This window comes from Manis pentadactyla, chromosome 4, assembly GCF_030020395.1.
Source record: "Manis pentadactyla isolate mManPen7 chromosome 4, mManPen7.hap1, whole genome shotgun sequence".
Classification (NCBI taxonomy): Eukaryota; Metazoa; Chordata; class Mammalia; order Pholidota; family Manidae; genus Manis; species Manis pentadactyla.
The window spans coordinates 176,250,838-176,277,945 of record NC_080022.1 but is presented as its reverse complement, the minus strand read 5'-3'; the positions used below and the strand labels follow the sequence as shown (position 1 = coordinate 176,277,945).

The following is a 27,108-nucleotide window of genomic DNA, read 5'->3' as shown; positions in this document are numbered from 1 at the left end:
TTGTCTTAAAACATATTTATTTGACCCTTGATACTGATACTTTGGCCTGTGTGGTCGACATTCTGATTGGCTCTCTTATACCACATTGTAACCCTCCTTCCGTTTGCTGGGGTCAGAAACCTAATTACAGTTCCCTTGCTGCCAGGCTATCAATATCTTCCACCAGTCAGATGCCTATGCCCAGGATCTGGAAAGTAGAAGAGAGGCGGCAGTTGTTGCTGAGAAGCAAACGTCTGCAGTGGCAAAGCTCCACACTCCACTGTCTGGGCTCCATTTTCTGGGCATGAAGCAGTTGTGGCAGAAGCAGCATCTGTAACAACAGTACTACAAGGAGTTCTCTGGCCTCCAGATTGTAAGAAAATCTGTAGGTAAGTTATTGAGGTTGAAAAAACGGCTTAGCAAGGTTGCTGGACAAAGTAAAACAAAAAAATATTGATTGTGTTTCTATATATCAACAACGCAAAATAAAAATATGACTTACCATAGCATCAAAATTATCAAGCACCTAGGAATAAGTCTAACAAATGATGTGCAAGATGTTTATGCAGAAAGGATAAAACACGGTTGAGAGAACTGAAGAAGACATAAGCAAATGTTAAGATAGTTGTAGTTTGGAAGACTCACTTTTCCATTAATACTCTCCAAGTTGTTCTAGATATTCAATGAAATATCACTCAAAATCCCTATCTTCAGTTGTTTTTCTTTAAGAGAATAATGAGCTGACTCTAAGATGTATGTGGAACTGCAGAAGGTCAAGAATGGCTAAGACATTCTTGAAAAGAACAAGGTGGGAAGTTTTGCTCTTTCAGTTCTCAAGACTTCTTTAAAACCTGAGAATGTTATTGACACAGGAGAGGTAAGTGGACCAATGAAATAGGATCCAAAGCCCAGAAGGAAGCCCACAGGCATATGAACATGGGATTTGTGGCAGAGATGCTGCTGCAGTGCAGGGAGGAAAGGACAGTCATTTCAGCAGGTGCTGCTGGAGCAGCCGCGTGGACCCGTGCGGGGCAGAGAAAATGGTGTCAATTTTATAACACAGCAGAAACAATCTCAGGTGGATGTGAGCTGAAATGTGAAAGTAAACCAAAAATGTCTTCAGCAGTTAGTAATTTAGGGTGATACTTATACATATGAGTTCAAGTTGAGAAAATATTTCTCTATATGGAGACATACAAAAACACCATAAACGAAATTAAGTTCTTAATTTAGACAAATTAAGTTCTTAAAACTTTTCATCAAAAGGCTCCATTAACAACAAAAAATGAAACCACAGAGTAGGAGAACAACTATTAAAGAATAAAAAGTCAGAAAAACTTCAGTAGAAAAACAGGCTAAGAGCCACAAACAGGTACTTCATCAAACAAGAAATCCAAATGACCTATAAATGTAGGAAAAGGGGCTCAACCTTATTAGTCATAGGGTAGGGCAAATTAAAATTGCAGTGAGGTAGTGTATACCTGCAAGAATGGTTACGTGAAAACTGAAGATGTGGGGGAATCAGCTCTCACGCTGCTTGGGGTGTGAATCGGCGGTAGAACCACTTTGGAAACGACATTGTCCACTTGTTGGAGCTGAACATCCTCCGGTGGCCCAGTAATTCTATTCTTACATATATTCTACGTGATTGAAAGCACGTGGGAACAAAGCATGTTTGTCACATAAGACTGGTCATAGCCGCCTTATTTATAATAGTCCCAAACCAACAACAACACTGATGTCTGTCAGCTGTAGAACAGATAAATTTAGTAATGGAATAAATAATTACAACTACATGCAGCAACATGGATAAATCTCACAAATACAATGTTGAGCAAAAAAAGCCAGACACAAGAATAAATGCTGTATGTTTCCATTCATATTAAATTCAAAAGAGGCAATCTAAAGATGGTGTTTAGGAATGCATACTTAGGTGGTGAAACCCTAAAGAAAAGCAAAGAAGTGATTTCCTGTAAGCGAGTAGATGGGGGAGGCGGAGCTGTGGCGGGAAGAGGGTGCAGAGGGCTTGGCGGCTGGCACCATTCCCTCGCTAGTGTTCACATGATACAACTTACTAGACTGTACACATATGTATGTATTTTCATATCATGTGTGTTCTATTTCATAGTAAGAAATTTTAAAGAATATGTAGATTTGAAGAAGCAAAGTGAAACTTATAGACATGAAAAAATGTAGCTGTTGAAACAAAGTCAGTAGGTCTCTTCCTTTGCGCCTTCCCTTCCTAAACCACTCAGTCCAGAGCCATTGGGTGGGGCTGAAAGCCTGCAGGGTGAGGTGGAGCAGTGGGGGACCAACACCCAAAGCACTGATAGAAGCAGGAAGCTGGCATGTGCTCCTGTTCCTACTATTGTCACTACTATAGCTGTTACAAAGGAGAGGGTGGCAGACGGGGCACGGGCTGCCTCTGTATCCTGAGTCACATATGGACCTCACCAATGCTTCCAACTGCATCTGAGGCTTTATTCACTTTGTGTCCACAGCTTCTTGCTTCAAGTATACAACACATAGCATTTATTTTCTGCCTTGGGGCTTCCAGTGCCCTAGATGAGACACCAATAGAAGCCCGCCTGAAACACCCACGTGCACAGCCTAGAAGTGGGGCAGGTGTCACCTGCGGCAACCCTCAGCCACTGGGGGATGGAACCAGTGGGTAAACGCTTCTCACTATCGGTCCTCAAGTGGACAATTCTGAGAGACACCTTCGCTCCCCAGAAGGTTCCAGTGGGATCCAGCCCCAGTTGCCTGCAGTAGTGCCCAACTCAACAAATGCCCTCATACTGGCTTTTCCTCCAGTCCCTTGTGCTCTTCCCATGGGTCACCTCCCAAATAAATTATTTGCACAGAAAAGCCTTATCTCAGTCTCTGCTTTCAGGGCTAGCCTATGATAAAGCAGAAGGCGCTAGGAAGCAGCCCTGTAAAATGGAAGTACTGCCTGGATGGATGGCAACAAGGACTCTGCTGATGGCGGTAAGGAGGGTGGTGGTAACCCTTACCTGCCACAGCTTCGCAACTCCGAAGACTTTCTCCGACAGTGGGGAAGGAGCAAGAGGTAGAAAGTGAAGCACCATGTTTTGCAGTAGTTGTAACACTGGAAAGGCCTGGGACAGTGGTAGTTATATGAACTGTGGCGCTGGTTGGCTTCTACTAACTACTTTAGAAGCTTTGCAAGGAGAAAATGAGACGCGGTTGACTGAGGGTGTGCTGTGAGACCAGAAGCACTCTGGCTTCGGAGGGCATTAGGATCAAATCCAGTGTCTGGTGTGTTTGCTGAGTTGCTGGCCCCTCCGCACGCATTGTGTTGGCTGCTGCTTCCGTTTCATGCTCTCTGGTCCCTCCCTCCTCCCTGGGATCACCTTGCATATGAAGTGCCTGCACCCAAGTCTTTGTCTTCAGGAGGGAGCTCAGATTAAGACCGAAGAAGAAGCCGGTGGTGGCCAAGTCACCAAGTTTGCAACCTCAAAGATTTAAAAGGTTTCTAAGGGGAGCAGCCAATTACTATGTCTCAGAGTAAGATCATACTACAAATAGCTAGCCTTTTTTGAGTCCTTATTAGATACCTGGCCCTGTTCCAAGCTCTTTACATGTATTACCTGAGTTAATTCTCATCAGCAGCTCCATGATGTAGGTATTTTCCCTCTTCCACCCACCGCCTAATGAAGCTGAACCCCAGAGAGGTTAAGTTTCCCAGAGTCACACAGCATGTGACTGAGCCTGGCTTCAGCTTGGTCTGTCTACTCCACAGCCTCCACACTCTGGATCTACTGATTTCCTCCAAATAAAAATAAAGGGGGAAATCATGCTCATGAATGCTGCTTTATGGCTACAAAACCCTCAAATTCCCCTGTGTGTACAGTATCCCCTCCCACTTGAACAGGCATTCCCGTGGCCAGTACTTCTGCTGTTATTTGCTAGGATTTAATTCCCAGTTCAACCACTTAACCAAGCTGTGGCTGACCTTGTGTAACTATCCCATCTGAGACTAAGTCTCTTTATCTGTCAAGCAATAGTATTGGCCTTGTAGGATGTTATGCAGAATTATTGTCTAACAGCTGGTAGATATTTTTCTAGTCAGGGGTCCATTATTGGGAACAATTGAGACTGAGGGTCAAGCAAACCCCAAAGAAAAAGTGAAGCAGAAAAATTTTAATCAAGTTGTTTTGTTTGTCTGGAATCCTAGAAATGGCTCTTGGTTTTTTACTGGACTTCACTTACAACTCCTAGGATGAGGTTCAACCCAGAATCATTGTGTCCCTTGTGGTGGGCTGGATGGTGGCTCCCCAAAATGTATAACTCCTGGGACCTGTGAATATCACCTTATTTTGAAATAGGGTCTTTGCAAATGTAATGAAGTTAAGGATCTCAAGGTGAGGCTATCCTGGATTATCTGGGTGGTTTCTAAGTCCAATGACCCATGTTCCTGGAGAGGGAAAGGCAGAGGGAGAAAAGGCCAGATGGGAAGACAGAGGCAGAGGTTGGAAAGATGCTGCCACAAACCGAGAAACACCAGAAACTGGAAGAGGCAAAGAAGGATCTTCCCCTACAGCCTTTGCAGAGAGCTGACACCTTGAGTTTGGATTTCTGGCCTCCAGAACTGTGAGAAAATTAATTTCTGTTGTTTTAAGCCACCAGTGGTAATTTGTTACACAGCCCTAGGGAAAAAATCCATTCTCCCTTCTCCCTTAGAATGCTGTTGTCACTGCAAAATGCTGGTAGGAAATCATGACATTAGCTAAATCTTGACTGAGAAAGTCCATGAAAACCAATATAAATATTGATTGCAGCCTCCCAAAAGCGGAGAGCAAATTTAAATGGCATTGAATAATTAAATGTGTACTTGCTCAGTAAACTTGCCTTCTTCTCGTGGTGACTGCAGGTATTTACTCTTCAGAGACATTTTCATTGTCACCAATTTTTGCTTTAGAATTTAGACGTGGTTATTGCTTTGTGTTTTGCTTTTGAACTTTCAACGGGCAGAGGATGGGGAAACCGGAAAGGTGATCATTGTAATGCTTCCAGGATGCACTTATGAAGAGCACAGTGGTCTAACAATTATTCAGTTTTAAATGGTATGGAAATGGGGAGAATGGTCCATGCCTAAAAAGAGCTAACGCATTTAAAAACTGTCACCTGTCAGTATCCCACCTGACAAAACTTGTCTGATGACAGGATTGGATGTGTCCAAATGAGTCAAAGGAATAGTGTTTAATCATGCAAAACAGTGATTCACTTCAGGTAACCAAGCGACACATTTTTAAGTGTCAATCAAGTTTGCCTTTTTTCATATAAATCAGCTTTAAAAAAAGCATCTTACCCTGAGATGTAATTTGTATCTTTACATTTCAGAAGATGAGTTCAGAATAGACATATCCAGTTTTATAATCATTACAGGCTCCTGAAATACAAAAGTGAAAATAATTCAGTGAATTTAGGATATATGATCATAGATTTTCCTTAAACCTATTTTAGTAGCTGGGTGGCCTGACAAAACCAAGCAAAACTGTTTTATCCTGGACTACATCAAATAATTTATTCTTGAAAATGGTTTAGAAGTGCCCCTGCATCCTCCCCTCTGGACCTTTTGTGTAATTCTTCCCCTGTCACAACCTTCCGTCCTCCACACCCACCTATCTGTTAGGAGCTGTGGTACTTGGTTTCCTGGGGTGTGCATGTGGCCCCATCACCCCATCCTGGGGATCCTAAAGCCTTGGAGTATGGTGGCCTCACAGGTACCACTGTCTCATTTTGATATTATCTCTCATCCTAAACTGTAGCTCACCATGATCTCCTGGTGCCACCTGCTGGAACATGGGGGTGGCATAATGTATCTCCTGAGAGTGTCCAGCTCCTGGGTAGAAGACAAGGAACAATTATTGGGCCTGTAATCTGAATCTCTGAGCACTTGAGGGGAGTGGCTTAGCCAGCCACCCTCACAGTGGCATGTGGCCTCTGGACTTTGCAGAGGGCACTTACCGTCTTGGGTTGTGGAAACCCACTGCCTTGGTTCCAAGCCTGGCACAGATTCCTCCTCTGTAAAACAGGAACGATGTTAAACTGGGAGTCAGTGGTGTTCATTAGACAGGGTGGGTGAATTGCTAAAATGTGGCTGGCACTCAGTAAGTGCTGGCCAGGATTATTCTTGTTGGCCAAGGCCCTGGGTCAGCTTACCGTAAAGCAGCAAAAGTTTTGGAACACAGTGTAGTTTATTCTGAACGGATATAAAAAAATCTCCAAGATACATTGTTAAGGGAAAAAAAAACCAAAGTCCATAGTGGTGTACCTACGATGATATGCTGCCCTTTCTCTCATTTGTTTATGTGCTAATGTATACAAAGAATATCTGAGGGAGGATTTAAAAAACTGGTTGCTGCCCCCTAGGAAGTGGGACTGGGCATCAGGGGTGGGAGGGAGACACTATACTCTATTTCTTTTTCTTTGATTTTTTACCCATGTGTCTGTATGACTGCAAAAAAATATGAAAAGACAAAAACGTAAAACCAACCAATCAAAATACCCAACATAGTCCCCTTACCTGCTTGATTTGCACAGGTATTTGCATATATTCCAACATCCATGGGCATGTTTCCGTAGTCTTTGGCTGCCTTATCTCTCATGGTTTTTCCTATATAAATTGGTGCAGAGTCATTAAATTAAACCACTTCAGCCACATTTTTCTTATCTCCTCGGCCAATGAGCAGAATCCCCCAAAGTTCTGAAACAAACTTTGTCTAATGAAGAAAAACCCTGGACTCAGCCAGGAGTCCATAGCACCTGCTTCTCCAAGCCAAAATCTCTTCTGATTTATTTTCCTGGCTCTGTGAGTAACATTTTTGGCCTAACAAATTATGCTTTAGATGGTCAGACACACATTTTATTTCCTTTGCTGAAAAGTACAGTCTGTAAAAAGCTTTGTAATATCTGCAAGCAATAGTAAATTACCTGGCTGAGTTCTCTTTAGCTCTGGCCAGTAATCAAAAATACTAATTCCACTTTTTCAAGACCCTGGGTTTTCGGAGGAAGTGGAGACTTGCGTTTAAAAAACGTGTAAGATGTATAAATGCTGACATCTATTTCAAGTTTTGTGTCAACGGAATCCCTGACTTCTCTGAATTATAACTCTCTAGAGATGGAGGGAAGCATAGGGGCCTAACATTTATTACTTAGTTCTTTCTCCAGTTGTGCAGTACCTCCCATGGCCCCATTATATAGGTCAGAACGCTGAGGCCCTGGCAAGTGAAGGTGCCTGCCCAGCCCCCCTCAGCTCTCTGGTAAGTGCTGGTAACTGTCTTTTGTGCACATCTTGGTATCCCTCCATTCTTGTGTGCCAAGTGAAAAGGCCATGTTGAACTACAGGTGGTCCTAAAAGGTGAAGGGTGACAAGCAGTAGCTGGGGTGTGATATAGCACGTAAACTGGGGCGGGGAGGAATGATGCCCATTTGTCTTCATGTACTGAGCTTCCTGAGTGACAGGCCAGTGAGGATGCTGAAAAATACTTGGCAAAGCTCTTGGTTTTGCAGAGCTGGCAATCAGGATCCGCTACATCATTTGCAGGACCCAGTGCAAAGTGAACATGCAGGGCCTAGACTTGTTTACTCACAATAGCAAAAAGGTAGAAGCAACCCAAGGTCCCACTGGCCGATGAATGGGTAAACAAAGTGTATATACCTATGTATCTATCTATAATGGAGTATTCTTTAGCTTTAGAAAGGAAATTCTGATGAATGCACAACATGAATGGACCTTGAGGACATTACCCAGTGAAGAAGCCAGTTACAAAAGGATAAATTCTGTATGATTCCATTTATATGAGGTCCCAGAGTAATCAAATTCACAGAAAGTAGAAGGGTGGTTGCCAGAGGTTGAGGGAGAGGGAAATGAATGGGGAGTTGGTGTTTAATGGGTGCAGAGTTCCAGTTTTGCAAGATGAGAAAAGTCCTGTGGATGGATGGCAGTGACCATTGCACAGTAATGAGAATGTTCCTGATGCTGCTGAACTATGTACTTGACAGTGGTTAACATGGTCAATTTTATTGTTAAGTGTACTTTACCACAATTAAAAAAACAATTTTAAAGGGAGTAAAAAAATTACTAAGAATTTCAAGACTGTGACAGCACAGCATTACCCAGGCATGCGGGGCCCTTAGCACGGGGCCCGTGTGAGCACAGGCATGTCCCAGGAGCAATCTGAGTAAGGAAGGCTTCCCCCCTGCAGGGCGAGCTCGCCCACTCGCGGCCGACACAGGAAGCCTGTTTCATTTATCTTGCCCTTTCCCATCTTCCTCACTTTCCATTTTACTCACATCCCGTTTCTGATTGCCCTTTCCCTTCTTTCTCCCCATCTCCCCTGCCGTCTTATGTCCAAAACCTATGGAAAATAATGGAAAAGCTCCTCAACAACTTACTTGCTTTGTACTTCGGTAGTATCCACAGTGCCAGAATTAGGATCATTACTATTAGCACCAGTAATAACCCTGGAAGCAGTAGCTGCAGGCAGAAAGGACAGCTGTCTCTGCCTGCAAGAAGATAGCGTTCACCGGTCACCACACAGCCTTCTTCTCCAGTGACACTGAGCTGTGAATGTTCAGGCAGGAACAGTCACGACCCTCCCCAGTTAACCAGTATACTGTTCATCCCGGCCCCGTACTGCTATAGACACCTGCAACTCTTGAGAGTTAACTTGTTAGTCGGTGATCTTAAAGTCATGACCAAGTACATCTTCCACAAAGGGTCATACAAGGAAGAGAGAAGCAGCACAACACTTAACAGACTGATTCCTGGCAACATCGCTGGGCTCAGAAGCCTCAGAATGGCCTGGCTATTTACTGGGCAAAGCCCTTAGTCATGTTGGCATGATTTATGTCACCCAGACAGCTACTATTTATTATTAACTACATGCCAGACACTGTGTTAAGCACTTTATATGTGTTGCCTCATTTATCTTATTGGTATTATTCTCATTTTACAAATGAGTAAAGTAGGGCCCAGAGTAGTTAAGTGATTTTCCTAAGGCCACACAGCTAGTAAATGGAAGGGCTGTGATTTGTAAGCAAAAGCCTGACTCTGGAGCCTGATTCTGGGGCCTGACTCTGACAAGGTACCTCACTTGTGAGAATTTCCTGAACACCAGGGTGTGGGCTCTGAGGATGAGGCCAGGTGAAGGGTTCAATGCCCAAGCATGCCTGTTGCCTTTGCTAAGCTAGTTCATTCTGACTTCCTCCCAACTCAACAAATGTCCCTTCATAAGGACCTGGGAGGCCAGGTTTGAATCTAGAGTTCTCAGATTCCTCAGAGTTCTGTGCCAGACCACGGCAGTGCTGGTAGAGCTGACCCTGGCCCCAGCCAAGCCCCTTCCCACTCAGGCTCTCACCTGCACCCTGGGGGCCTTATATCCATGTGGACCCCTGACCTGCACATCAAAGTGCCACCCACACCCTACAAACAGCTCCCTTGGTTCCGGTTCAGGAACGCCCATATCCACACTGTGGTCCACCCTTGGGAGTATGAACTGGGAAAGAGGCTTGTGTGATCTCAGGAAGGTGGGTTATGATCTGATTGGTTTGGGAATTTGGGTCTAGTTGTGGTAGAGACCCAGAGTGTGGTATAGAAAAGTAAGGTATAGGGTCCAGGTAGGCACACTCCCACATCCCCCAGACTCCTCAGCCTATGGGAAAGTGCGTGGCCAAGAGCAGCACCCTCCAAAACCCAGGACCGGGACAGGGACCCTTCTCATCCCAAGCTAAGGGTAGGACTGGAAGTCTAGACTCACCAAGCATTAGCCGTGGGTCAACAAACAGCCAAGTGGGTGGGCACGGCTGTTAGAGGTCAATGAAAGAACAAAAGAAAATCAAGAGACCCAGTAACTCCAAGAGACATCCAAATTCTAATGTGGTTGCTTGGAACCTGGTCAGTGGAAGGTCAGGTCAGGAAGTCTCACTACCTGCCCCAGCTTCTAGGCCTTTCTATGTTTTAATGTGGCAGAAGCCACCCCTTCAGAGTTTATGTGGACCCTACCAAAAGAAAGGTATTTGGAAGCAGGTGGCCAAAGTGGGAAGTGGGTGGGCAGAGGAGTAGTTGCAGTTTCTGGAAGCACATCCAGATCCTATTGAAAGAGCTCAAGTAGCCCTTACCTGTTGAGGGTGTGGTGAAGCATGGTTGACTGTATTTTGCATGGCCAAGCAATCTGTTTTTAGCTTTACACCTATATTCTTCCCCTTTTCCAGTGTTCTTCTTGGTTAGGTGAAATTCAGCAGGCTCCCTTACAGACTTGGAAATAGCTGGTGATACGGCAATGTCTTTTTCAAAGAAAGTATAATTGATGGGCAGAGAACCATTAAATGAGATGCAACGTAGTGTTATATTTCGATCTGTTTGTACTTGCACAACATTAATGCTCAGCACTGGTGTGGTCACTGGGTCTAAAAAAGGAAAGTGTTAATGGATTAGTAGAGTGGATTCACTTAGTCTACACACTTGGATTGAATCCCTGCTCTATTCCCAGCTGTGGACCCAAAGGTGAATGACACCCTCTCGAGAAGCCAAGAGGCTCGCAGCCCAGTGGGAAAGGCCAGTGGGTATGCAAACCCCATGCAGTGTGACATGAGTCAGATGCTGAGAAAGGCAGAGAGAGGAGGGCACCTGCTTTGAGGAATCAGAGTGCAAGCTAGCCTTTCATCAGAATTCACAATCTATTGTTGATAATAAGTGTACTTTGCCAAAGATCCAGTTCCAAGTATGTGGTTGAGAAGTTCTTTTATTCCCATTTCTTAGAAGGTTAGTTTTTTTTTAATCAAAGAAATCTAAAAATATCTTTTCTAACTGTATTTTCATTTATAGAACTTAGTTGTACAATGATCTTCCACTTCCTCCTAAAAGCAAGAAGTAACCCTGATAAGTAGATTCAAAAGAACTCAACAGGAAATGTGTGGGTCTGGGAGGCTGTCATACCCCTTTTGTCATACCCTATTTTGAGGGGAATCCAGCTATATGACTTATTATAAAGTTTATTAGTAAAAACAGTAGTACAGGAGAGGATAGTTGTTCAGTATCCATCATTTGCCAGGCTCGCTACCACAGTATCTCATTTGACTTCACAACAGTACTGCAAGGTGAAGAGCATTACACCATTCCACAGATGAGCCAGCTGTCATTCAGAGAGATGGAGAAGTTTGCCCAAGGTTGCACAGTCAGTAAATGGCAGAGCCAGGGCCAAGTCCCAAGTAGATGCCTTTTTTTTCTTTTAACAATATCAATTTGGCACAGAAACAATGATATTACAGGGACAAAAGTATAAGCAAAATCAAGGGAAGTCATTGAGTCTCCTTGCTCTGCCCCTTCCCTGAGCAGGAATCCCTGGGGCAGCATCCTGGCCAGAGTGGCGCCCAGTGAGAGTGGCCTCATCACATCGTTGGGAATGGCACCAACAGGACGTTCTTCCTATGGACTGAGATCGGCTGACAGGAAGGAGGAGTTGAAACATTCACGAAGAAGCAGAGAGCATGGACTCCTCTCTGAGATGGGATGATTCAGTCTTGGCCAAGCATTGCTATCAAAAGTGACCAGAAGGATGTAAACTTCCCTGAAAGTTTGTAGAAGGACTGGTAAAGGATATCACAGTATCACAGTGGTCAGGGTAAGGGAGCTGCTACTCTTCAGTAATCCAATTACATTTTTTTAAATGTCAAGGAGTCCTTTAAGGCTCATTCAGGTGCGTTTGTCCCCATAAGACCTTTCCTAAATCCTCCAGACAGAAGTGCTTCCTCCTCCTCTAGCCCTCGGTCCCATCCTCACATTACTTTTTCTACCTCTTATTACATGATCCACTTGGATGTCTCATGGTCTCCTCAAATGTAACCTGTTTGAAACTAAACTCTAGTTAATCTGCTAGTTAATGAATCAGTCAGTAGGTAAACATACATTGAAATCCTGTTCTTTACAAAAAAGTTTTATTTTTTCATTTGTTCATTCACTTTATTGTAAGAACAGTTAACATGAGATCTACTTAAATTTCTAAGTGCACAGTACAGTATTGTTAACTAGGCACAGTGTTGTAGAGCAAGATCTCTAGAACTTATTCATCTTGCATAATTAAACTTTCTACCTAATGAATAACTCCCCATTCCTCCATTTCCCGCTCTCAGTAAGCGGTACCGCTCCTCATCAGCTGATTGTATTGGTGTCTGGATGTCATTCTTGATTCCTTCTTCACCTTCACTACCTGTGGTTCCAAATCTAATCATCTAATAAGTCCTGTTGTTTCTTCCTCCACAATATATTTTGAATCCATCCACTTCTGTCCGTCCCCACCGCTGTCTGTCTCCTGGATGACTCTAAGAGCCTCCCAACTAATCCCCAACTTTACTGTTGCCCTGCCCCACCTAGAATGAATTAACGTTGAAGATGATCAATTGCATCATAGGCCCTGCCTGACTTGGCGCCGCCCCCCTCTACTCTCACCTGGGCTTACCCTCCCTCATCTGGCCTGCAGCCATACCATCCTCCCATTAGATCCTTCCCAACCATCCAAGCTCTTTCCCTGTTTGGAGCCCCTGCACAGGCTATCGCCTCTTGACTAGAGCCCTCTTTCCCTGTCTTGCCAGACTCCTTTCATCCTTTAGGACTCCGTACTTAAGTGTCATCCCTTTGAAAGGCCTCCCCTAACTACCTACCTAAGTAGATCCCTTCCCCATCCCCTGCTTCTTTCCATCACTGTGCTGATTTCTTTTTCTTTATAACAAATTAACACAGTTTGTGATTACGGTTTTATTTGTTTGGGTACTTGGGTTTTGTGTCTCCCCGGCTAGAGTGTAAAGTCCACCAGGGCAGGAACTGATGCACATCCAGGGCTTGGCATGTCTGGGATGCCGACACGTATGTGATGAGTGAGGGAATCAGTGACTAGTGCATCTCTGTTCATGGCTCATCCCCCTCACTGGGATGTGGACAAGATCATGTCTCATCATCACAACCTCAGCAGCACCCAATAAAACCATTTGCACAGGCTAGGCTCTCAATAGATGCCTATTACTCCGGCCTAAAGGAAGATGATGCAGTTTTATAATATATCAGAACAGCTCTACAGGACAATGTAATTACTACAAGAAATTGTGGGAAACTTGTGTATGTTCTCAGAAGGCAGATGTGGGAGGCTTTTATACATACCTGTGGGACAGAAGCTCAGGAAATGAAAACTTGGGGTTTGTTAATCAGCTGATTTAAGGTGTCAGCCCTCAAGTTCATAACCCACCTAAGACTGGGCTTGTTCTTTGCAGGAGTGTGGGCTCCTATTATTCAAATACAGGAAAACCCACACCAATGGGAGAATTATTCAAATACAGGAAACCCACACCAATGGACCTGCCATCTTTTCTCACACTGAACCTCAGTGATTTGAAAGTGCTTTCCTTGGCCAAGTAATTGCCTACCCTCTTCACCCATTACACCCACTGTGGACTGAGATTCTCAGCCAAGAATGTTAGGGTTGTACTGCCCATCTTCTCAATGCATATTTTAATAATCAAGGACTAGAGGTTATCTAAGGTATATCCAAATGGAATATACAAGTTGCACAGGAAGCTGGTGGCACACATTTTCTGATGCTCATTTCCATTGCTCTTTCTGCAATATCAGGCTGCCCCAGCCAGGAGGACTCTGACCACCAGAGAATATTATCAGTTAGCGTACTGCCCTCACATTGTCCACCATGTTTGCAGGGGTTCCCCCTTCTTCACATTTCTTTTACAATTATGGCTTCTGTTGAGTTTGTGTTCAGAATTGTCCTACGACGGTTGTTTCTAACCTGGATCCCCTAAAGGCTTATGCAGAAATTTGCATCTGTAGTTTCATGAGCACTTCTCTGGAAAGGTATCTACTGCTATCATTTGATTGTTAAGATGATTAAAACCTAAAAAGCTAAGTACCATGGACCTAGAGCAGAGGTGATAATGGAAATGTTCTATGCTTGCATTCTCTAATACAGTAGCCACCAACCACCTGTGGTCACTGAACCCTCATTGACTAATGAGACTGAGGGACTGAATTTTTAAATTTCACCCAATTTTAATTAAATTAAATAAGCAGGTGGAGCTAATGGCTATCATACTGGAGAGCATAGACCTAGAGAATGAAGTTCTCTAAAATTTTATCAGTATGTTGGGGTTCTTATGTTTAGAAGACTCCAGGTATAGTGTACATACATTAAAACCCTCTCACCTTCTCCCAGGAGGCCATTATCAAGGTCACCTTCCTAGATAAGGCTATTAATGCTAGGTTGTGAGAGGTTTGGGGTGGGGAGATGGAAGAGAAAAACAGAGAAGTAATAAGATGTGATTGGACAGGAAGACTGCTGGCCAGTGGGGTACCTGATGGGTGGTCACTGCAAAGGGGATAAAGTGGGGAAGGCCTGAGGCTTTTGTAGGGTCCAACAATGGTCATAAGACTTCTTACTTGGATCTTCAGAGAAAAAGTCATTTTTGCCTATGTATGAGACTCCTAGAGTAATGCCTCTAAAAAAGATCTCAACAATTTTCCAAATTGTTCATATAAGGCTTTTTGTCTACAGAAATTATTAGTATTATCTGAACTAGCCAAAGTCTTTGGAAGAGGAAGTGAAACATAATTACCAAGAATAAAGATCTCAGTAACTTATCCTGCAGGCTCTTAAGTGAATGTTTACAAAGGGAATGGAGAGCCTTATCATAGAAAAATCCCATAAATGCTGGGGGCCCCCGAGTAATAAGTGCTTTACTTACCAACAAATGTGAAGCTGAACTCGAGACTGTATGTTGAACAGTTAGAAACTTGGGTTTTGCATTTGTAGGGGCCCAAATCACAGGCTTCTGAGATACTTAGGTTAAAAATAATGGGTTCACTTTTTCCCTCCCGGGTTTCCAGGTGTTTCGTATGCCGAAACAAAGAATAGGTGATCTGTGGTGATTTGTTGTGGTTGGAACAAATCAGAGATACATTTTGACCCTTCATGACTGCATTCGTTTTTGACTCCAAATGTGGAGAAGGGAATTCTGGAGAACAAAATAACACAAGAAAAAGTCCTTGTTAACAACTCCTGATAATAACTAAGTGGTCTTCTGGCCACATTTGTGGGTCAAGGTAGTGGAGACACTCTGTTCCTGGCAAACTTTCCTAAGGGGGCAACAACAGGCTGACCAGTGTGCTGGGAAGCTTCAGCACCTACAGAAGCCCCTCCCAGTGGGCAAAAAAAATTTTTTTTAATATACAATCTTATACTGGTTTCAAGTAGACCACACAGTTTCAGCAGGTACCCATATTATTAACTTCTCACCCTGACTGCTACTATCTGTCAACAAAGGAAGATGTTACAGAACCATTGGCTATATTCTCCATGCTGTACTACTATCCCCATGACCAACCTACATTACGATTGAGAATTTTTGTGACCCTTTATACCCTTCACCATCCCAGCCTACCCATCCCAACCCCTTTCCCATGATAACCACTAGTCCCTTCTAGTGTCCATGAGTCTACTGCTGTTTTGTTCATTCTGTCTTGCTTTGTTTTTATATTCCACAAATAAGTGAAATCATACAGCATATGTCTTTCTCTAACTGGCTTATTTCACTGAGCATAATATACCCTCTAGATTCATCCATGTTGTTACAAATGGCAGGATTTCTTTTCTTTCTATGGCTGGATAATATTCCATTGTGTATATTTGCCACATCATCTTTGTCCATTCATCTATTGATGGACACTTAGTTTACTTCCCTATCTTGGCTATTGTAAATAACGCAGCAATAAACATAGGGGTGCATACATCTTTTCAGACCAGGGATTTGTTTTCTTCAGGTAAATTCCTAGAAATGGGATTGCTGGGTCAAATGGTATTTCTATTTTTAGTTTTTTGAGGAACCTCCATACTGCTTTCCACAATGGCTGCACCAATTGACATTCCCACCAACAGTGTAGGAGGGTTCCCGTTTCTCCACATTCTCACCAGCACTTGTTATTTCTTGTCTTTTGGATAGTGGACATTCTGACTGGTGTGAAGTGATATCTCATTGTGGTTTTGATTTGCATTTCCCTGATGATTAGCAATGTGGAACATCTTTCCATCTGCCTCTTGGCCATCTGTATTTCTTCACTGGAGAAATGTTCATGCTCTCTGCCCATTTTTTTAATCAGGTTACTTGTTTTTTTAGTGTTGAGGCATAGGAACTCTATATATTTTGAATGTTAATCCCTGATCCATTAAATTATTTACAGATATATTCTCCCATACTGTAGGTTGCCAGTTTGTTCTGCTGATGGTGTCCTTTGATTCTCAGTTTAATGTAGTCCCATTTGTTCATTTTTTATTTTGTTTTCCTTTCCTGAGGAGATGTGTCCGGGAAAAAATTGCTCATATTTATGTTTGAGAGACTTTTGCCTATGTTTTCTCCTGAGATTTTTATGGTTTCATGTCTTATATTCAGGTCTTTGATCCATTTTGAATTTACTTTTGTGTATAGAGTTAGGCAGTAATCCAGTTTCATTCTCTTGCATGTTGCTGTCCAGTTTTCCCAACACCAGATATTGAAGAAGCTGTCTTTTCCCCACTGTATATTCATGGCTCCTTTATTGTATATTAATTGACCACATATGAGTGGGTTTACATCTGGGCTCTGTATTCTGTTCCACTGATCTGTGGGTCTATTCTTGTGTCAGTACCATACTGTTTTGATTACTGTAGCTTTGTAATATAGCTTGGAGTTAGTGTAATTTCCCAGCTTTGTTCTTTCTCAGGATTGCTTTTGCTATTCAGGATTGTTTGTGGGGCCATATGAATTTTAGAACTATCTCTTCTAGTTCACTGAGAAATGCTGTTGGAATTTTGATAAGGATTGCATTGAATCTAAATTGGGCAGGATGTCAAAATTAATTTTGACAATATTAATTTTTCCTATCCATGAGCACAAGCTAGATTTCCATTTGTGTTTTTAATTTCTCTCATGAGTGTCTTACAGTTTTCAGAGTAAAGGTCTCTCACTTTCTTGGTTAGGTTTATTCTTAGGTATTTTTTTATTTTTGATGCAATTATAAATGGAATTGTTTTCCTGATTTCTCTTTCTGCTAGTTCATTGTTAGTGTATAGGAACACAACAGATTTCTGCATATTAATTTTGTTTCCTGCAACTTTTCTGAATCTAGTTATTAGTTCTAATAGTTTTTTGGTGGAGTCTTTAGGGTTTTCTAAGTATAATATGTAAACTGCAAATAGTGACAGTTTAACTTCTTCCTTACTAATCTAGATGCCTTTCATCTCTTTGGGTTTTCTGATTGCTGTGGCTAGGACCTGTAGTACTATGTTGAATAAAAGTGGTGAGAGTGGACATCCTTGACTTGTTCCTGAAAACTTTGAGCTTTTCACCATTAAGTATGATGTTGGCTGTGGGTTTGTCATATATGGCCTTTACTATGTTGAGGTACATACAGTCTGTATCCATTTTTTTGAGAGTTTTTATCATGAATGGGTATTGAATTTTGTCAAATGCTTTTTCAGCATCTATTGAGATGATCATGTGGTTTTTATCCTTCTTTTTGTTAATGTGCTGTATGATATTGATTGATTTATGAATATTATGCCATCTTTTCATCCATGGAATAAATCGCACTTGGTTGTGATGGATGATCCTTTTGATGTATTTTTGAATTCAATTTGCTATAATATTTTGTTGAGGATTTTTGCACCTATGTTCATCAGGGATATTGGTCTATAGTTTTCTTTTTTTGTAGTGTCTTTGCCAGGTATTAGAGTGATGCTGGTCTCATAGAATGAGTTTGGAATTATTCCCTCCTCTTCTACTTTTTGGAATACTTTAAGAAGGATAGGTATTAGCTCTCCTTTAAATGTGTGGTATAATTCAGCTGTGAAGTCATCTGTACCTGGACTTTTGTTTGTTGGGATTTTTTGATTATCAATTCGACTTCATTGCTGGTGATTGATCCGTTCAGATTTTCTGTTTCTTCCTAGCTCAGTCTTAGGAAGTTGTATTTTTCTAGGAATTTGTCTATTTCACCCAGGTTGTCCAGCTTATTGGCTTATAATTTTTCATAGTATTCTCTGATAATTCTTTGTATTTCTGTGGTATCCACTGTGACTATTACTTCTTCATTTCTGGTTTTGTTTATTTGTGTACTCTCTCTTTTTTTCTTGGTAAGTCTGGCCAGAGGTTTATCTGTTTTGTTTTGTTTTTTTCTCAAAGAAACAGCTCTTAGTTTTATTAATTTTTTCTATTGCTTTATTCTTCCCTATATCACTTATTTCTGCTATGATCTTTATTATGTCTCTCCTTTTACTGACTTTGAGTTTCATTTGTTATTTTTCTAGTTTATTTAATTGTGAATTTAGAGTGTTTATTTGGGATTTTTCTTATTTCTTGAGGTAGGCCTGTATTGCTATGTACTTCCCTCTTAGAACAGCCTTTATAGTGTCCCACAAATATTGGACTGTTGAATTTTTTTTTCATTTGTCTCTGTGTATTGCTTGATTTCTAATTTGGTCATTGATCCATTAATTATTTAGAATCATGTTGTTCAGCCTCTTTGTGTTTGTAGGCTTATTTTATTTGTGTAATTTATTTCTAGTTTCATACCATTGTGATCTGAGAAGTTGCTTGATGCAATTTCGATCTTTTTAAAATTTTTGAGGCCCTTTTTGTGATCTAGTATGTGTCTATTCTGAAGAATGTTCCATGTACACTTGAGAAAAATGTGTATCCTGCTGCTTTGGAGTGGAGTATTATGTAGATATATGTTAGTCCATCTGGTCTAATGTACTGTTCAGTGCCTCTGTTTATTTTCTGTCTGGTTGGTCTGTTGATGTGAGTGATATGTTAAAGTCTCCTAAAATGAGGGTGTTGTAATCTATTTCCCCCTTTAATTATGTTAGTATTTGTTTTACATATGTAGGTGCTCCTATGTTGGGTGCATAGATATTTATAATGTTATATCTTCTTGTTGGACTGACCCCTTTATCATTATGTAATGTCCTTCTTTGTTCCTTGTTTCTTTGTATTGAAATCTATTTTGTCTGATATAAGTACTGCTACTCCTACTTTTTTCTCCCTATTGTTTGCATGAAATATCTTCTTCCATCCCTTCACTTTTAGTCTGTGTATGTCTTTGTGTTTGAAATGAGTCTTCTGTAGACAGCATATAGATATCTTGTTTCTTTATCCATTCTGCCACTCTGTCTTTTGATTAGTGCATTCAGTCCATTTACATTTAAGGTAATTATTGATAGGTATGCACTTATTGCCATTTTATTAATTTTTTTCTGTTTGTTTTATAGCTCCTCTCTGTTCCTTTCTTTCTCTCTTATAGCCATCTCTTGTTATTTGATGCTATTCTTTAGTGTTGCGGTTGGGCTTCTATTTTTTTTTATTAAGTTATCATTTATATATAATCTTATGCTCAGATTTCACATGAGCAACATTGTGGTTACTACATCCCCCTATTATCAAGTCCCCACCATATACCCCATTACAGTCACTGTCCATCAGCATAGTAGGGTTTCCTTTTTATAATTTTTTTTGTATTTATTATAGGCTTTAGGTTTGTGGTTACCAAAGTTTTAAGGATAGCTTCCTGACTATATAACAGTCTATATTAAGTTGCTGATTATTCTATTTCCAACACAATCTTAAAGTACTTTTTTTCTTCCTCCTCCTCCACACTTTATGTATTAGACATTGTAATCAGTACTTTTTGTGTATTCCTTGATTGATTTTGTGTATAGTTGGTTTTGCTACTTTTGCTTTGTTTTAATTTTTTACTTGCTTAGTAATTAATTGGCCTACTACCTTTACTGTGGGTTTAATTTCACTGGTGAAAACTATTTAGCATTACGAACATTTCCATCTATATCAGTTATATCAGTCCCTTTAACATATCCTGTAATGCTGATTTTGTTGTTATAAATTATTTGAGCCTCTGTTTATCTGGAAATTGTTTAATCCCTGCTTAAAATTTAAATGATAATCTTGCTGAGTAGAGGATTCTTGGTTGAAGGTCCTTCTGTTTCAGTACATAAATATTTCATGTCACTCCCTTCGGGCCTGTAAAGTTTCCTCTGAGAAGTCTGCTGATAATCTGATGGGGTTTCCCTTATAAATAATCTTTTTTCTCTCTCTGGCTGCTTTCAATACTCTCTCTTTATCCTTAATCTTTGCCTATTTAATTATTCTATATCTTGGTGCTGTCTTCCTGGGATACCTTTTGTTAGGCGCTCTCTGTACTTCCATGACCTGAATGTCTATTTCATTCCCCAGATTGGGGGAGTTTTCTACAATTATTTCCTCAAAGAGACTTTCTATCCCTTTGTCTCTCTCTTCTCCTTCTGGTACCCCTATTATGTGAACATTGTTTCGTTTGGGTTGGTCACACAGCTCTCTTATTCTTTCATTCCTAGAGATCCTTTTCTCTCTCTGTTCCTCAGTTTCGTTGTATTCCTGTTCTCTAATTTCCATCTCATTGATTATCTCTTCTGCTTGTAGAAATCGATTATTCATTCCTTCCATTGTATGTTTTATTTCAGTTACTATATTCTTTAGCTCTTGTATCTTTCTGTTGAGTTCTCCCTGAGATCTTTAATACATTTTTGCAGATCAATGAGCTTATTTATGACTGTTCTTTTGAAATCTTTATCAAGAAGATTGATGATCTCCATTTCATTTAGCCCTTTTTCTGGTGTCTTAGCCTGTAGTTTTTGTTTGGATATTCCTCTGTGTCCTCATTTTGTCAGGGTTTCTGTGTTGTTTCTTCCTTTGTATTAGATGGATCTATGCTTCCTGGTCTAGACAGTAATGGCTTTATGAAGAAGGTGTCCTGTGGTGCCCAGAAGCTGAGAACTCTTTCCTCCCCAATGCCTGGTTCTCCTTTGCTGGGGAACCCCAGTTGCTGTGGGTGGGCAATGGGCAGGGTAGCCTTTGTGCCTGTATGCTGACAATGGTTTATCTCAGTCTGCTGAGGCCGGCGGTTTGCCTCAGCCAGGCCTATGTGATCTGCTGGGATCATTGTGGGTGGCGTCACCCTCTGCCTGCCCTGCAGTGGTGGCAGAACTGCTAGGTTAACAGGATGGGTGGGATGGTTGCACAGCAAGTTGCACAATGGCAGGCTGCATGGGGCAAGGCATGAGAAGTGGTGGCAAATTGCATGCGGGGGTGGCACACAGACACACTGAGGCAGGGAGTCCGGTGATGGGAAGCTGTGCTGTGGTGTAGGCAGCTAGTTGCACTGGGACAGTGCCCAGCTACTGCAGCAAGTTATGGGGATACCCCCTAGCAGCAGAGAGGTGCATAGAACTGGGGTTGGCCACCCCTGGGGAAGAAGGAGGTGCTCCTGCAGGCACCCCCCAAGTTGGGCTGAAATGGTTGTAAAAGCTGTGAGAGTCTCCCTCTGCCCACCAGGCAGCAAAGTCCAATGCTGCTGGGTTGAGTTGGCTGGAGTGTTGGCGGTGCACAGGGAAGTGCCTCAGGGCTGAGCCACCAGTGAGGGCAACAGAATGTCTGGGGCTCCTGAGAGTGCCTGACCTTTGGGCCAAGGGAGGCCTATGGAGGTATCCTGCACTTGCCCTTTCTCCTACAGAGATAGCTCAGTCCACCCTTCGCCCTCTGGCTCCCCTCCTACTGCTGGCAAGTCTTTCAAACTGCTACCTCTCTGTTGGGTCTCAGAGAGAATAGCGGAGCTTGCCTGTGCTCCGCAAGTGGCTGGTATCTCAGCCTCCCAGAGTGTCCCAACTGTCCCTGGTGTCCAGTCCCACTAATCACCAGAACCCAATGCAGTGTGCACTCACGTTCCTGGAGCAGACCTCCAGGGCTACGTGTAGAGAGTTCCTGGGTGCCTATGCCCATCCTGCTCTGTTCCTCTTCCTCCCACCTGTGCGCTGGGATGGGGAAGGGCTGGGTTCCCCGCTTGGTTGCGGCTCTGTCACTTCACCCTTTTCTGTGTGGCCTTCTCTTCTTCCCGAGGTGTAGATGGTGCATTCTGCAGTCTTCAGTTAGTTTTCAGGTTTAGTTGTATTTGCTGTAGTTGCTTCCTTGGTGTGTGTGTGGGAGGAGGTTTCCATCTTGCCTTCCTACTCCGCCATCTTCTAGACTGTGAAGTGGACTCCTAAGACTGTCTGTGCTGACTTAGGAATATTAAAGTTCCAGTTCTGTGACCAAACATTATATCTGGTGGCTTGTTTTTTCCATTATTAATTTTAAATACCTGATTTTGGAAAACTTCCAAAATAACAGTGGAGAAGGGAGTATAATGATCTGGCATGGGCCTATCACCCTGCTTCAGCAATTAGCAATTCATGGTGGGTAATTCCTGTTGCATTTGCCTCTACCTGCTTCCATTATTTCAAAGCACATCCCAGACCACATGGTATTCATCTGCAAATTTCAGTATTGAGAAAGAGAAAAGCAGTCCCTGACAGTTGGGAACTGACCTGGCTAGGAACTAACATGTCAGTCACAGCTAGAACACCAATGCCAGACACGGCTACTCTATGACCCTGTTGGACTGAGACAGAAAAAAGAGACATCTGAACACAGATAAAGACATGAACATTGTCCAAACCTCAAAAATGGCCAACCACCCCCGCTAAGCTGGCTAACATGAGTGACTGCTGCTTCTTTATTAGTCACAGCTCTAGCTTTACTCTGTTCAACTTGCCATTTAAGGAACAACTCTTAAGATACCCAATCATATCATCATTCCCACTTCCTAAAATAATCCAATCCAGAGTAAAGCCTGTTGCTTTGAATCTTCCTCCAAATCACCTAAGTCCAAATCTTATTATGAGACCTTTCTAACAGCCTTTTGCTGAGACTTCCCACGGTTCCCATGGTGTGCATTTTCTCTCATTGCCACAAGTCAAAAAAAAACCCAACTTTGTTCAACTCTGCATGTGTCCCTGGTGATCTTTAGCTGGAGGACGCTGATAGTTTGTATCTCTAAAAGATAAGGATTCTTTTGTAAACATAGCGATACCATTGTCATACCTAAAAATGAACAACATTTAAAAAATATCAGATATCTAGTTAGTGTTCAAATTTTCTCAATTGTGTGAGTTTTTAAAGTAGGATTCAAAATGTGTATTATTAGTTGGTACGTTTCTAATGCCTTTTTTAATCTATAGACATTTCTCTTTTTTCCCCCTGTAATTTATTTGTTGAAGATAGCAAATTGTTCTGTAGTGTTTTCCATGCTCTGGGGTCTGTTGATCACATTCGCATGGTATCTTTTACCATGTTGCTGTGTCCCCTCTCCAGAGGCTTTCTGAAATTCAGATTCGATTTTATTTAGCAAGAATGCATCATAGGGGGTAGTGTGTACTTCTCTTTTTGTTTTTTGGTAGGCTTTGACAATAATCACTTTGAAGCATTATTTTATAAGAGGTTGCAAAATGGTGGCATACTAATTCTGTTATTACTTCTTCATTTTTATCTGAAATAGCTCTATAAAGAAAAATACCGTTGTCAATTCTTTGGTTGCACTGAGGTACAGTTTGCATAGAAAATGCAAAGTAAAGGCTTAGTTTTCACCCCTTATTGACCAGGTTTGAAAATAATGAGTTGGTTTCCTAGCATCTTATGTCAATGAGATATTTTTCTTTTATTGTTGTTATTTTTTAGTTGAAGATCATTATTAACTCATTGTTTAAACATATTTGATGTGTTTCAATCCACTGCAATTATTATTCTTATTGTGCCATTTTTTTGACCATGGGAAGCACCTCTAAACCAGCTCCTGAGTCCTGTTGATATAATCCCAGGAGTCTTTGATAGCTCATGTGTTTGTATTTTGTTATTTTAAGATGCCAAGGAAAAAAATAATGCTCACCAGAATCTCCAATGTAAAAAAATAAAATCATGAAATATTTAAGAGAAACAGTGGGAAATGTTTTTATATCACCCGTTAGGGAAAGGTCTTCCAAGTAAGACACAAAAACTAGGAGCCATAAAGAAATGATTGAAAGATTGACTACCTTAAAACTTAAAGCTTCTCTATGGCAAAAATTTTAAGTGACTGCCTAGAAGAAAATACTTAAAATGTAATTGAAAGCAAAGGATTCTTAACGTGTGTGTGTATATATATGGTAGCAAATTAATAAGAAAAAGACAATCAAATAAATGGGCAAATGATATGAATAGGTAATTTCCAGAAGAAGAAATGCAGATGGCCATTATATAATGCCAAGGCTAATGGATAGCTTGGGTGGAGGAGGGGTTCAGACCCCTCAGAAGTGCCATCAACCTCCCTCCCACTCTTTGATCTGGACAATTAACATTCTCTCAGTTTTATGTAAACTCAGCTTCCAGATGAGCCCTTTTCCTCTCTTTTCAACCAGATAGTCATCCCTAAATTTCCTCTGTAAAGGAATGCAGGAGTTCTCATGGTCAATAAACATGAAAAAATGCTCAGCCTCACAAGTGATGAGGCAACTACAAATTAAAACAACACTGAGATATTTTTTTACTTAATCAGATTGGCACAAATTTAAAGCAGATTGTATCCACTGTTGGAGAGGGTGTGGGAAACTCACACACACCATTAAGAGTGGTCACTGCTGGTGGCCACGTACAGGTTCCGCATGTTGGGAGGGCACTGTAACAGTATCTGGAACAATTCAAATATATGTGCCCTTTGATGCAATGTCACCTCCAGGGTTTTGTCCTGCGGAGACGTTCTCACCCTGTGGTGTCCACCAGCATGTTTTGTACAAGGATGTTTATTGCAGTGTTATTTACATTACAAAAAAGAAATGGAACAATCAGTAAGGGGATGGTTAAATGTATTATGGTTGAGTCACATTATGAAATGCCATGCAGTTGTTGAAAAAAAGGAACTAAATCTACATCTACTTAAGAAGGTATCTGTGACATGCTGTTATCTAAAAAAAGGACAAGTCACCGAAGAGTTGTTTATTAAGATGTCGAATAGAAAATGACTGTTAGTGGTTGCTTCTGGAAGTGGAGAGGTGAGAGGGCTTGGAGGGGACATAACAGAACTTCACATTTTATATAATAACAGTAACAACCTGGGCTACCTTTTATTGCCGGCTCACCATGCACGGGGCACATTGCACAGGGACATGGCTTGTCTCACTCAGTCCTCACAACTACCTTCCCAGGTAGGTGCTTTTATTAACCCCCCGCCCTCCACAGAGGAAATAAAATAAATTTAAAGTCATTGCATCATGTGCCCAGGCTGCCATCTGGAAAACAGTAGAACCCTGGTTAGGACCACAGCACGGGTTTGCCGAACTATGGAATAACAAACTGCCTCCTGATATAGATTGTTACATGTCAGTTGAATTATTTTATGATGATTATGTTTGATTTTCTAATTAAAAAACAACACAGAGAAAGAAAGAAAGAAACATTGTAAAAACAGTCTCCATATTTTTTCTCAGCCTCAGAAAAGACACTCCAACTCCCTCCCCAAAGCAGTTCACTTTAAGCAGTAGGTAATGGAAGAGACTACTCTGGTTATTTCTAAATGCATTGAAATAATTACTCATGAATGACCATGTTTAAAGCTCACCATCTCCATCATTTCAGTGAAAACAGAAGAGAAATGTAAATGAAACTTACCACTTGTTTCTCCCTCACAAGCCAGGGCAGCATTTTGAGCTGAAAGAGAGAAGGAACATGAAAAAAACTCTTTTCCACATCATATTCTGATTTGGAGAGTCAAACCTCAAAACGGCAAGTAAGGCTTACATATGAGAGAAGAAGAAATGCACCAGAAGAACAGTTTGTTCAAACGGCTCCACATTCTCCTGAGTGAGATCGGAGAGGAGGACCAAGGAGGTGTGGTGGCACCATAGCGGTGAGTCATTTGGACTTCCTCCTTTTTGACTCAACTTAAAGAAATCGGAGTTGTCTGGACATTTTGACACGTGACTGGTTGGTTTGACCCAACTGTGTTCTTCTAAGAAGAGAGAGATGTGATTGGTTGCCCCTGAGTCAGGCTGGCTGGGAAGTTGGACAGTGGGAAAAAGAAAGAGAAAAATTTGACTGCGATACTGTCTTTGCATACACCACCTGATCAGCCCATATCAAAAGAATTTAGTGGAAATGTGAGAAGCAAATACTGTCTGTCTACAGCAGACAAACACGCCTCAGAAATGAGTGCTTGTGTTAAATGCTGATTGCTAGGCCCTGTGCTAGACTTACAGAGAAAGCAACTTGGGACTCTGAGTTTTACCAAAGGCCCCGGCAGTCTCAGAGCCTCCGAGTTACCCGAGAGCCTGCGATACACTTCCACCTGATCCAGAATGCCCCCGCTCTGTGAGGAAGAATTAAAGCCTCAGATTCTGGTGTCAAGTGGGAAGTGGGGAATTGTGGGGAGCTTCCCCAATAGAGGCAGCTGTGACCCAGCCACACCGCTTGGGTTACTGATTTCTTATTGCCAATACAGAGCCTACCTTGTAGGTCTCGCACTTTGCTGTGGACAGGTGGCCTCTGTCAGGAAGCCAGTTCCCTGCCCACGTACAGGTTCTTCTGGGCCCAACCTTCAGTAGTAACTCACTCCAGATGCGCCTTGCTTGGGCTCGCCAGGTCCCATCCTGTGATGGTCACTCATTCCTGTCCCACACCTAGCCACTACGGGGATCTGAGCAGAGCCGGGGCCTGCTGCCATCACCCCCACTTCCTCCCTGCCTGGCCACCACTGTCTGGAAGCAAACCATCCTACCTAACCCTCAGCTCATTAAAGGCCTTTATTCCCTTCTGACTGTCAGTCATAGTTACTTTTCAGGCACCTACTCTTCTGAAGAAGGAGGCACTTGGTGGTTGATGGTGATTTTCATACTGTGGCAGTTGTGGTGATTTCTCTCACTAAAGACAGAGGTAAAAAGTCCCACAAGTTTAGTCTCTGGTGGGATGATCCTCAATGCCAGAGTTTCTGCTAAAGGGAATTGAAGGTTGTGCAGACATTACCATTTTGATACTTTCCCCACCAGCGTCTCATCCATCATTGCCTGGGAAGAGGGTGGGGCTGATCCCTGAGAACTGTCCCTTAGAAAAGGGGCCTCTCAGAAAAGCTGACGTGTCAGGTATTTCCCTGTATGGAATGCTCAGCTGGGGCAGGAAGCTTGC

General features: G+C 42.0%; 1 protein-coding gene across 4 annotated transcripts; it reads right to left on the bottom strand.

Annotated features, from left to right (window-relative positions):
- MILR1 (mast cell immunoglobulin like receptor 1) lies at window positions 1-25,883 on the bottom strand. 4 transcript variants are annotated; one of them, XR_008997421.1, is made up of 11 exons: window positions 25,729-25,883; window positions 25,600-25,638; window positions 14,746-15,015; window positions 10,126-10,413; window positions 8,401-8,511; window positions 6,530-6,619; window positions 5,971-6,027; window positions 5,777-5,845; window positions 5,312-5,392; window positions 1,461-1,619; window positions 1-310 (listed from the first exon to the last, which is right to left on the bottom strand). XR_008997421.1 is itself a non-coding variant. In XM_036899879.2 (10 exons), exons 1-9 carry the CDS (start codon window positions 25,844-25,846, stop codon window positions 5,340-5,342), a joined length of 1,095 nt encoding a protein of 364 aa, XP_036755774.2. In that variant the 5' UTR covers window positions 25,847-25,883; the 3' UTR covers window positions 1-324; window positions 5,312-5,339. The 4 variants fall into 4 exon arrangements, 3 of the variants coding, with proteins under 3 accessions (XP_036755774.2, XP_036755773.2, XP_036755777.1); XM_036899879.2 differs by lacking the exon at window positions 1,461-1,619 and having other exon boundaries at window positions 1-324; XM_036899878.2 differs by lacking the exon at window positions 1,461-1,619 and having other exon boundaries at window positions 25,729-25,882.
- Window positions 25,884-27,108: the final 1,225 nt, after the last annotated feature.